We start from the raw sequence: 13,391 nt of genomic DNA, 5'->3' as shown, positions 1-13,391 counted from the left end.
TTATATTTTGGGTGTGCTGATTCCGGAACTGAAGTCAGTTTTCCCCTATCACATCAGATTTTTGTGCAAATTCAAAATGAAAATGTGAAAAATATGCAGCATGCGCACATGGAAGATTACTATTATCACATGTAAAGAACGCTTCTTTCTTATTATTTTCACCCGTCTGAACACTCCTGTCTTACACTGGTATACTTATGAACATAATATAAAAATATGTAGTGTATTGTGTTAACAGATCTGTAGAAAACCACAGCCAAATGACCAAAATTTACCACACATTAAGCCTCATAATGTACTGAGAATGGTAAGTCTACGGTTTTAATTTTATAATGTCCTACCTTAGTATAAGAAACGCCTTCGCCTTGCTTTTCGTGTGTGAGTAGTAGTTGGACCTTCTCCTTTAGTAACCAGCAGTAATCTGCTAGCATGTTTTTGTTCCATTTCCCTTGATATCTGCGTTCCATTTCCTGTAGATCGTGTAGGAATATTTCTCCTTGCTCTTCGCTCAGCATTTCTAGGTTCTCAGGGAAATAGTCTAGATGTAAATGTAACATGTGCACTTTTAAGCTCATTTTGCAGCCTAAATCATGAAAAGAAATGAGCAATCTACCCACCATTTTTTGTAGTCTGAATCCTTTGTGTTTCCAAGAAAGTTTTTGACCACATTCTGGAATGCTGTCCATGCCGATCGCTCTGCAGCACACATAACATCTTCAAAATTAGCATCAGAAAGAAGTTTTCTGATATCTGGACCAGTAAATATACCCTCCTTGATTTTGGAATTACTGATGCCTGGGAATCGATGACACAGGTACTGAAAGCAACCACCTTCATTGTTTCGGGCCTTAACGAATTGCTTCATAAGCTCTAGTTTGATATGAAACAGAGGTAACAGTATTTTGCTCTTGTGAACAAGAGTTTCTTGTCTTATGTTTTTAGACCCTACAATCCACTGTCTACATGGCCATTCTTTTTGAGTACAGTGATATAACCTTACTCGACTGTCCCACTCACACAGAAAGCAGGGATGCTTTGTGTAACCTCCTTGTAAACATAAAAGAATACCTATCACTTTGAAATCACCACACACTTGCCACTTATGTTCCTGGTAATTCAGTTAACACAACAGCATTTCGAGATTTCCATATGCTTCTCGCATAATAGCTGAATGAGCAACGGGAATGGATCCAAGTTTGTTTTCATTGTGAAGAAGGACACACTTCAAACTATACTTGGAGGTGTCGATGAAAAGTCTCTAGTCAACAGGGTCATACTGTGGTGCTCCTAGTTTTAAGATAACCTCCGGAATGTTGTAGCAGTAAACCAAGGCTTCCTCTTCAGAAAAGAAGGGTGTAAATTCTAATTCGCGATATCTGTATCAATAGTACGTCGTCCTTGGTGCCAACATGTTCCTTTCATGAAGTCTAGACCTGAGTAACTCGGCAGATTCCTTCGTAAGGCCAAGGTTTCAAACAAAGTCATTTAATGCACTTTGCTCGAACAGTCTTGGTTCTTTTTCAACACATTCAGGGGAAAATCACAGTCAGAATTAGTGCCCGCCATTTCTGCATCAGATTCAGAAGAGGGACAATCCTGTAAATGTTCTGCATGCTGCGGTATTGGTGTATCAGCGCCATGAAGAACAGGTAAAATTGCAGATTGAATATTGCTTGGATACACAATGTTACCTTTGTTGCTGCTGTTAAATCATTTCACATTCACAAAACAGAAGTAGCAGTGAGTACTGTGGTCTGGGAGTTCTCGCCACACCATTGGAATTCCAAGTGGTAACACAGTTCGCTTACCATTCACCCATTACCGTAACTGGTATATACAGGTTCTACAAGCCTTATGTGGTGCCCACGGCTTGTCTTGGTCTCCAAGTTTCAAGCCAAAGTAGGCATAGTAGGTCTTTCTCACAAACTCGGTTATATTGCACTGCTGTCTCATCGGCACAAAACTTCCACACACATAAAAGAATGTATCTGGATTGTTCTTGCAGCCATGTCGTGGCATGTTGATAGATGTAAGTTCAATAAAAATATTAACACAGTACACCACTCACTTGCCTTTGCTGGCAGGACCTAGTGTTTACAGTGCACTGTGTCTTCTGGTATAGGCTAGAGAAATTTTGTTATTTTCATAGATCTGTCTCTGTCTTGTCCTTGGCTTTGACAATATGAAAGTGACTGAGGTGTGAGCGATGCTAGTAATGCCAATCCTTATGCAGCCAGTCCCTGCTATGAATGGTGTGAAAATGCTGCTCATAGGGTCGATTGGTGTATGTATTTCAGTGGGCTTGGCAGACTGATTTGTAATCGCAACTCTGGCTCGGTGAGGAAAGCAACGGGAAACTACCTCACTCCTCATTTCCCTAGTACGCCTCTTCAGTGATGCCTAGGCCATCTATGACAGCTGATGGCAGAGCTGTTGAGGATCCCACCAGCATTAGCGCTGACGGACTGAACATACATACATCACTCACATAGAGAACGCTTATGAAGACAAAAATCTTTTTTCACTAGCAAGCAAAACACAACTCAGACTGTCATGGATGAAGCACAATGAGAGAATGACGCCACGCAGCCAAAACCATGCGTTGCTGGCTATGTTGTCTATAGTTGCCGGCTCTACACTCTCAGCATGATAATGCAGGACTACAAGATGGCTGGAGGACGTTGAATTAATAAAATAATAAAATAATAAACAAAATATGGAAATCTAAATTGAAGCAATGCTCTTCCTAACAACGTAAGAAGTGCATTAGTGCATGTGATGAAATAAACGTAATATAGGATTTTTGAGAAAACCATCGCAGGACAGTGTTATCCTTGGTGAGTATCCTCTCTTCAGTAATGCTAATTTACATCATCACCAGTGGCGAAGCTATTAGTTAATTAATGGGTAGGCAGGAAATCTTACCTTAAAGTTTCTTTTTGAGGAGTTCCATAAGTCGAGTTTTCTTGGTTGTACAATGGTCAATCACACGGTCCTTCAATACTTGATCACTAATCAATTCCTTCACAAACATTTTCTTGATAGAAATGGTACTAAGACTGCTGAGTCTTTCAATGTTCATTGAATTACGCAGAATTGTTTTTATCCTCTTCAGAGTGATCATACTCCTTACAGAGGAAGCCGTGTCCACAGGAAATGTTTTTTTGCTAGCGGCTTTACGTCGCACCGACACAGATAGGTCTTATGGAGACGATGGGATAGGAAAGGCCTAGGAGTTGGAAGGAAGCAGCCATGGCCTTAATTAAGGTACAGCCCCAGCATTTGCCTGGTGTGAAAATGGGAAACCACGGAAAACCATCTTCAGGGCTGCCGACATTGGGATTCGAACCCACTATCTCCCGGATGCAAGCTCACAGCCGCGCGCGCCTAACCGCATGGCCAACTTGCCCGGTACAGGAAATGTGAATATTAAATGAATCAATTCGATACTTCCTCATACACTGGTTCAAGTTCATTGAGGACAATATAATGTTTTTTTTGAGGGGACAAATGTTTTTCTATATCGGAATAAATGTTAATCAATTCATTTTCCAATCTTTCCCTATTAAAAAGGGATAAATGTTCATAAGACTGCTCAGTTTAATAGCAGGGAAGCTTTCTTTGTAAACTATGAACTGATTTGGATCTAACAACTCAACAAACCACATGCTTTCAAAATCGCCAAACCGTATTTCCATTTGCATAATTAAGGTGTCACCACCAAACAAAACACACGTGTAACGAAAAAGGTTCTTGGTTTCGGAACAGGCTGTTAACCACGAATATCGTGTATACCAAGAAAACTGAAATTTTCTCGCTACTTTAACGGCAAAATAATTAATAATTTAATAACCAGATTAGGCACACATCTTTTGTATTTGGATTCACACTTCTCTTTGTAAGTCCAAGATGAGAACGGTTTACGTTTTAAAGAGTTCAAAAGACTCGTTACGCTCCTGAAGGGGCCTACATCACATAACATTTCAACGCGATTTTCAACCGGATGATGTCAGTCTCGTTTTACGCATGTCTGAATTGTTACAAATAAAGCCAATAACCTAATGCACGGATTTCCCACTAATTCCAAAGAAAAGCACACACGTAACAATAGGGTACCGCTACTTCATTGTCACCTTCGCGCTGGGAATTACTACACTCTCAAATAACACAGGAGGCTTGCCTCTCTGGGGTCTAGACCTTGTGGAGAGAGGAGTGCGGGCGGTAAACCTATCTTCCCTCCACCACCCCGCGCCAGTCGTCAAGCTGACTGAAGGGAAACAAAACAAAAAATCCTGGGTGAGACAACTTACAGACTGCCTCCCAGTCAGAACAAGTGGTCTGCTGTCGCCATCTAGCGGGGCGATCAGCGAAGCACATCATCTGCTGTCATCATGTAGCACATATAAAAGAAATTATTGTTGATTTAACACAATAACAACAGCAGATAAATTTGTTATGATATTTATGTTTAATCGTATTTCATAGGGTAGGCATTGCCTCAAATGACTCCAAGTAGTTTCGCCACTGATCATCACAGCCTGGCTCCTTGGATGAATGGTCAGCATAGTCGCCTTCGTTTTGGAGGGCCCTGGATTCGATTCTGAATGTGATGGAGATTTTAACCTTAATGGTTATTTTCCCTGGCTTGGGGACTGGGTATTTGTACTGTCCCCAACATCCCTCCAACTCACACACCACACACAGCATTATCCTCCACTACAAAAACACTCGGTTCCCATACATGGCAGATGCCACCCACCCTCGCTGGAAGGTCTGGCTTACAAGAGCTGCACCAGGCTAGGAATAGACACACAAAATTAAAAAAGAAACATCACAGTGAGTTATTTATTGCTGTGCTTGCCTTACTGTTGTTAATAATTAATTGTCATGCCATTACAACCATCAATTACCGATATTAATTCGTGCAAGAACTAACACTGCTGGATTACCCACAATTCCTCACATTTGAAAGGTGAGTCTTAAACAGCCATAGGAATGTTCCACATTTCTTGTCATTGCCTCCTTTCATGGGTGAAGCTATATTTATGACAGAGGGCATGGCAAACTCCAGAAATCAACATTTTAGGGTGGACAAAGCCCCTCATGTAATAGCAGTGTGCATATTTCAGCATTGGTTTAGTGTCAATATTTTGAACCGGCATTGTTGGTGACTATTTACTTGGGCCGTATGTCCTTCCTTCTCACCTGAACAGTGAAGAATACTACTGTTCTTTATTGAATCACTGACTGGATTATTGCAAGATATTCCTCTGGGTATTCGACAGCAAAAGTGGCTGTGACATGATGACGCTCCATAAAATTTCACTCGCCGTATCACACAGCATTCAAATGATCATTATCCAAGGAGATCGGTAGACCATATTGGGCCAGTTAAATTGCCTCCGCACTTGGCCGATTTAACTCCCATGCACTTTTTCTTGTGTGGGTTACGTAAAGACTGTAAAGTACGCAAACCAAGAATCCAGGCTGCTTTCCAGTTCGTTTGTGAAAAATTTCTTGCCACACCACCCATCCTGAACAGAGTCCAAATGTCACTAATACACAGTTGTAAACTGTGCATCAAAGTAGACGGGGGGATGGTGAGGGGGCATATAATGAACATTTAATCTAATCAAAACCCTGGGCATATTTGGTCAGTATTTCATTCCATTTACAATGTTAGGAGCAAAAGAATACACAACGTTATTAAGACCAGCAGATGAGAGGAGAAATGATCAGGTGCATTCCTTGATGGACAAGTGTGTCTTTAACTGTGTGTTCTTGTACTGTGCAAGTAAATATAAACAAACTGTGGATATTGCCTGTAAGAGAAAAGGGTAATCCTTCGTGAATTGAACGAGGAAACTTGTGCATTCACGTTGAACATTATCTCTGTCTCCGTCTATCATATACTCCCCTTCCCTTCCCTTCCCTTCCCTTCCCTTCCCTAAAGCACAGCAGTGGGATCCTGGAAGTAACAAAGAAACCTCATTTTCTCTAAAAGAAAAATTTCCTCCGCCAATCAGACTGCAGCATCGTCTTCACATAACATGAAGAGCATCCCTGATCATTTTGTCGGTATAATTAAGATGCATCCTGTATAGATAAAATTCAAATTTTTTCTACACCACATTCTTGCCTCATACCTCATTTTTATCTAGTTATAAATATAAGAACAGAACAAACATGTGTCAAATCAACTGTCAAAATGGTCCTTCAATGAGTGTTGGTGTCCTCCTCGTTAACATCACTAGCAAGGGGTTCTTCACAATGCTGGGGAGTACACTTATGGATTGTAGAGGTTTTATAGAAGTATCTCTTTGGCATCCACTGTAATTAATAATTGCCACTAATAATAAAATGTATAATATAAGTTTGCTATGCTCGACCATAAATAAAATGCATTATGTGAGAATACCTGATGTCATAGCTGAATAAGTGTAAGTCAGGGCGACCATTGATAATCCACTGAGCCATCTGTTCTCCACACCCACCACCAAGCATCATACCAGCAGAGTTGTATCCACAGCTATGATATAAGCCATGAAGTCTTGGATCTTCCCCTATAATTTATGAAGAAAGAATAGTAACATCCATTACAGAGACACAATATAACACTTTATACTGACTAATGAGAGTAAAATTACACCAAAATGATCAGAAATTACTTTGATAGTTTAATTATTAATCATCTGGTACTATTATTATCAGAAATTGAATATCAAGAAAATACAAATCAACTGAAATACAACCCTATATCAAAATAAGATATAAACATATTTGTAACAACTATTTTCAGTACAAGAATATAGTGAAAGTTAAAAAGACATACAGATTTCAAAATAAAAGAGAATGGATGTACTGTGCTTCTCAGTCATGTTGTCTGTTTGGTGAGGCAAGGCAATAAAAATACAGAGGAAGCAGAAGTTATTAATTTTTTAAAACAAGTTGCTTTACGTTGCACCGACACAGATAGGTCTTCTGGCAGTGATGGGAGAGGAAAAGGCTAGATGTGGGGTGGAAGTGGCTGTGGCCTTAATTAAGGTGCCTGGTGTGAAAATGGAAAACCACCTTCAGGGCTGCCGACAGTGGGGTTCACACCCACTATCTCTGGAATTCTGGATATTGAGCACACTGAAGTGACTGCAGCTAATGCATTCGGTATTATCTAGTTTATATCTAGACAATTAATGCTGTACAGAGAAGAATGTTGTTTCCAGTCTATACTTCTCTTTCACAGATGTCAAACTTCCTCTCCCATTGTTTCCTATTACTGGGTTCTGATTCCTCTTTATTTTACTATTATGACTAGTCTTTCACCTTTCCAAAATGATGAGCAAAAATTAATCAACAAATCAATCAATCAATCAATCACTGACCTCTGTCAACCAGGTGGTCAATATCCTATGAATTGTTTACCTAGAATTTTTTTTAATTATTTCAAAGAACTTTGAAATTTATTAAATATTTCACTTGATAAATTATTCTAATCCCTAATTCCTCTTCCTATAAATGAATTTTTGCCACAATTTGTCCACTTGAATTCAAACTTTATCTTCATAAGCTCACCGGACAAAATATTAGTCACCCTAGAGCACACGCAGTGCCTCTACATGAGCATAAAGCAGTAGCAATCAGTGAAACATCGATATTTCAAGCGGACAGTATACGCAACATGGAGGTAGAAGTACGGATGTGACATAGTGGCAAAAAGGGGCAATCGTGTTTGGCCGTGTCCATGGCCATACAGTGCGTGAAGTTGCTTTATTTGTTGGTGTTTCACAGCGGACTGTTCAATGTGTCTACAAGCAGTGATGTCAAATAAAATAAAATCAAAATCACTTTATTTGCAAATGAGGTGTCTACCTCGGTTGCAAATGGTACAAAAAAATACTTTATTATCAAGCACTAAATTTTAAATTAACAAAAGATATTTTCCTAAAATACAGTATTATACAATTTACATTAACAATTTTTCTAATAAACACACAGCTCATCCTTAATAAATTTAAATTTACAAAAATCTACTCATAATATCTTCTGTACTTACAAACATAATCAACTAATGTACAGTACGTGGAATTACTTCAAATAATACTATATAACTGCTATAGGATTATAATTTATGTTGCATTTTTCTTTTTACCATTTTGGTACCTAACAAACATAACGTCCTGCTGCATCTCAACCAGCGTCCCTTTTGCCACTGCTTTTCAGAGTTTCTGAAGGGCTTTCATAGCTACCATAGTGGTACCAGGGCCCTTGATGTACTACACATGACCACATAACATGGCGTCAGAATTGTGATTGGAAAAAAATCCTGACTGAGAAGGACTGGAGATACATTTTACGGCTTGTGAATCAAAATCGCTTACAAACCTGACAGGAATGGCTGCAGTCAGTGAATGAAGGTCCATCCCAACATGTTAGCGAGAAAACATTGCAATGGGAAAATGAACATTTGTAGTCGGTCACCTCACAAGAGGTCATTGCTCTCACAGACACATAAAGCTGCGTGTCTTCAATGGGCTAGAAATCATTAAACATGGATAGTAGCTGACTGTCAGAATGTAATGTGGTCTGACAAATCACTTTTTTGCCTGTATTCCAATGACACACGTTGTCAAGTGCACCAAAGGCCAAATGAAGCATTTTATCCAGGATGTGTCCGAGGTCAGGTTCAAGCTGAATGTGGGTCTGTGATGTTTTGGGAGTGTTTTTTGAATCATGGATTGGACCCGCTCATTGAGGTGACCACTAACATGAACGAGCTTGTTTATTTAAACATTCTGGATGAACAGGTGTTGCCTTCCTGTTAACATCTGCATGATGAGTATGCTATTATACCCCGATTTTTCAAGATGACAACAGAAAAGCTCATCGTGCTGGATGCATATGTGACTGATTTTATTAACACTCCCCCACCCTATTACATTTCTATTGGCCTGCAAAATCACCTGACTTGAACCCCAATGAAAATCTATGGCATATTTTGGAACAGCTGGTTAAACGCAGACATCAGCATCCCTGCAATTTGGTGCAATTGCATGATCAAATCCTCAGGAAGTGGCTTAACCTGAATGCGAAGTACCTTCACAACCTTGTGGACTTGCTTCCTAACCGAATCCAGGCAGTTATCAAGTCCAGATGCAGAATAACACGGTATTAAATGATGGTTGTTATGATTTCTCCAGTGGTGACCAATTTTTTGTCCAATGAGCTTATTATGATCTTTTCTACCTTTAAAAGCTCCTCTCAAGCTTATTTGTCTATTAATGTCAATTCATGCCAACTCTCCACTTATCACTTAGTGGAGCACCAGGCTGAGTGGCTCAGATGGTTGAGGCACTGGCCTTCTGACTCCAACTTGGCAGGTTCAATCCTGGCTCAGTCTGGTGGTATGTGAAGATGCTCAAATACATCAGTCTACTATTGATAGATTTACTGGCATGCAAAAAAACTTATGTGGGACTAAATTCCGGCACCTCAGCATCTCCAAAAACCATAAAAGCAGTTAGTGGGATGTATAAAAAAAGCAACAATATTATTAGCTAAATTAGTTGAGTAACTAGTCTCCTTACTCCCAAATCTTCCCAGTCCAAAGTTTGCAATATTTTTGTAAACACTATTCTTTTGTTGGAAATCACCCAGAACAAATCGTGCTGCATTCTTTTGGTTCTTTTCCATGTCTCGTATCAAGTAATCCTGGGGTGGATCCCACAAACCAGAACAATACTCTAATTTGAGTCTTACCAGAGACTTATATGCCCTCTCCTTTACATCCCTATTACAACCCCTTTAAACCCTCATAACAATCTGTAACCTTTATTTACCACCTCATTAATATGCTTACCCGAGTGAAGACCTTTCCTTATATTAACACCTATAGACTTACAGTGATCCCTATGAGGTACTTCCACCCCATCAATGCAGTAATGAAAACCGAGGGCTTTTCCTCTTGGTGAAACTTACAACCTGACTTTTCATCCCGATTACCATCATATCATAGTCTGTTGTCCATCCAACAACATTTTCAAGGTCTCTTTTGCAGTTGCTCACAATCTCGTAACTTATTTATACAGTATAACTAATAATGGAATATTACAAGTACAGAAATAAACAGCTTTTTATCTCATTCATAGATTTCAAAAAAGCATATACTACATAAAAGACCCACACTTTTTATCCTGAGATCATATGGTTTTCATGCCAAATTAATAAAAATCATCAAACTAACTTTAACCAGCTCAAATTTACAAGGTGAAGTTTAGAGGAGAAATGTCAAAAGCTTTTTTACAATAAAAACTGGCCTTGGACAATGTGATGGATTATCTCCACTGCTTTTCAATATGGCTCCTGATTACATTATGAAACTTTGGCAAAAGGAAAACCCACCTACAAACAAAACTGGAGCAAAACCCACAATAAGAATAAACTGCCTGAGATTTGCAGAAGATTTAGCTCTCTTAGCCCTTGATTTGGAAGAAGTTCATGCTCAGATCACCAGTCTCCAAAAAATCAACCTAAAAATAGGATTACAAATATCCTTCGAGAAAACTGAGATCATGCCCATGAAAACCCTGAGCATGAATAAAGTCTTCATAAATGATCAAAAAATTAACATAGTTCAAGAATTTAAATATCTTTGAATAATCATAATACACAACTTAAATGAGAAAGAAACGTGGTTAAGTAAAACTAACAAAATGAACAAAAGCCTAATTTCTAACTTGGTCAACAGACACCGATTCAACACTATAACACCGAAACTTTCCCAGAAGCCGCTTATGCTTGTGAAACCCTGTATCAAATTAAAAATGAAACAAGAACTGATCAGCTCCTCAAAACTGAAAGAAGAATCATCAGAACTTGCATAAATAAAAAAATACCAAGTCGAAGAAGTTTACTGAAAGACTGACCCAATCACCAGCACAATGAAGAAGAAAGGAATCTTGTATTTCTTTCACATCTTGCAACTGCCAGGAAACTGGATTTCAGGACAACTAGTGATAAATCTTGGAAAGAAGGAGGACAATGGATCCACGAAAATCAGCAAGAACTCCAAGCAGTTGGACTCGAAATAGCAGATGCAGAGAACAAAATTAAAATTAACACCCTTCTTAAGACTCACAAATTTTTAACAGAAATGGCACATAGTAGGGCTATAGCGATTATAAATTGAGTAAATTATGATCGGAACGGATGAAAAAGTACTAGGCAGATCACAAGAACCAATAATAATAATAATAATAATAATAATAATAATAATAATAATAATAATAATAATAATAATGTTTGTCCAACCCTTGCCCCATTTCTCTACGGGGTTGGGTATGAGGTGAGATGAATCTGTCGTGTTGGGTTTTTATGACATCACAGGAGTAATAAGATGAAATGAATGACATGATATATGATAGCAGAAAGAGAGAGGGTGAAACCCGGTGCCGGCACAAAGCCTACTCCTCTCAAATAGCACCAATCAATCAATCAATCAATCAATCAATCAATCAATCAATCAATCAATCAATCAATCAATCAATCAATCAATCAATCAATCAATCAATCAATCAATCAATCAATCAATCGATACTGATCTGCATTTAGGGCAGTCGCGCAGGTGGCTGATTCCCTATCTGTTGCTTTCCTAGCCTTTTCCTAAATGATTTCAAAGAAATTGGAAATTTATTAAACGTCTCCCTTGGTAAGTTATTCCAATCCCTAACTCCCCTTCCTATAAATGAATATTTGCCCCAGTTTGTCCTCTTGAATTCCAACTTTATCTTCATATTGTGATCTTTCCTACTTTTATAAACGCCATTCAAAGTTATTCGTCTACTAATGTCATTCCACGCCACCTCTCCGCTGACAGCTCGGAACATACAACTTATGATGTAGATGTTGATTCCCATAGGGAACCTAAAATATTTGTCCTGAATGAGTAAATTTATAATACCAATATAATGGTCCGTTATTGGACATTATAAATTTTCCAGCTAACTCATTCTTGGTTGCCTGCATTTCGCCCTCGTGTACTAAGTTAGGCTCGTCAGTTGGGACTTAGCACACCACCCAAGATGCAAGGCTAGTGCATACTGTGGAGGCCACTGCATAGGCTATTTGAAGCCACCAGCAGTGCCAATGCACTATGAGAGCTATGTCTCATTTCCAAAAAATAGATGCCTGCCTGGCCATCAAATGATGTAGATGTTGATTCCCATAGGGAACCTAAAATATTTGTCCTGAATGAGTAAATTTATAATACCAATATAATGGTCCGTTATTGGACATTATAAATTTTCCAGCTAACTCATTCTTGGTTGCCTGCATTTCGCCCTCGTGTGCTAAGTTAGGCTCGTCAGTTGGGACTTAGCACACCACCCAAGATGCAAGGCTAGTGCATACTGTGGAGGCTGCTGCTGCTGGAAAGCTTTCATTCCCCGCCCGAAGGACGGGGCGGGCCCCCTAGATCGTGTCGCGATCTCTCGGGCCGGGAGATGTGGAGAGAACAGTGAGATATTTCAAATGAAGAAGAGGGAAAAACGGTATGAAAATTTGGATGAATGGCTACGGGGCTGAGGTTATGAGGGTGTGCGGGAGGAGTGACATGTTTAGAGGAGGGTACCAGGCTGTAAATGGAAACTGAGGAGGTACAGGGTCGCCGTGATGTTATAGAGGGAGGAAGTTAGGAATCTCAAGATGTCGAGTGTTGGAGCTGATGGGGGGAAGAAACTGATTGATGGGAGGGGAGGGTAAACGAGTGGAGGGGGTCGATATGGCGGGGGTGGCCGGGTGTGACGACGGGCATTTGTTGGAGTTATGTAGAACAGGTTGGGGTGGTGAAAGAGATGGCTCAACTTTGTAGCGATGGCCAAAGATGTAGACTCCATTGGCGATGAGATGGTGAACGTCGACGGCAGTAGGGAGGCGGATGCGGACCATATACGTCAGACCGGAGGTGTTCTTGATCCTGAAGACTCGACGGACGGGTACGCCTTCTGCTCGAAGTTGTTGGAGGATGGCTTGTTCTGAGTGAGCAGGATCCACTCCACGGATCACACAGCTATACATGGTGTGGCGGGACTGATGACTGCGATGAGGGTGGTGCTTCTTCGGCGGCGATGAAAGACGACGGTGCTGCAGACGTTGCGGGAGGCATGTATGAGGCATGACGTTCTTCAGGTGTTGAAGGAAGAGGGAGGGAAAAAATCATTATGGACGCAGGATGACTGGTTGTAACCACAGTGGTGGGAATAGGGGAGGGGTTGACGGTTGATGTTGTAGTGGAGATGGTGGTGGTAGTGGTAGTTATCGGCGATGTAGAAATGGCGTGTGATGTTGGCTGGCTTGACGGTGTAGATTCCACTTGGTGCGAAGGCAGCTGGTAGGAAGTC

General features: G+C 40.0%; 1 protein-coding gene across 5 annotated transcripts in view; it reads right to left on the bottom strand.

Annotated features, from left to right (window-relative positions):
* Positions 1-13,391, bottom strand: part of Sardh (Sarcosine dehydrogenase) — a 282,041-nt gene that overhangs the window by 100,356 nt on the left and 168,294 nt on the right. For all 5 annotated transcript variants that reach the window (XM_067137412.2, XM_067137411.2, XM_067137413.2 and 2 more), the window contains one exon: positions 6,419-6,563. In XM_067137412.2, the coding sequence (XP_066993513.2) occupies positions 6,419-6,563 (145 nt within the window). The remainder of the gene's footprint in view (positions 1-6,418; positions 6,564-13,391) is intronic.

The sequence above is a fragment of the Anabrus simplex genome, chromosome 1 (genome assembly GCF_040414725.1).
Source record: "Anabrus simplex isolate iqAnaSimp1 chromosome 1, ASM4041472v1, whole genome shotgun sequence".
Lineage (NCBI taxonomy): Eukaryota > Metazoa > Arthropoda > Insecta > Orthoptera > Tettigoniidae > Anabrus > Anabrus simplex.
This window is presented reverse-complemented; position numbering and strand designations above follow the sequence as displayed.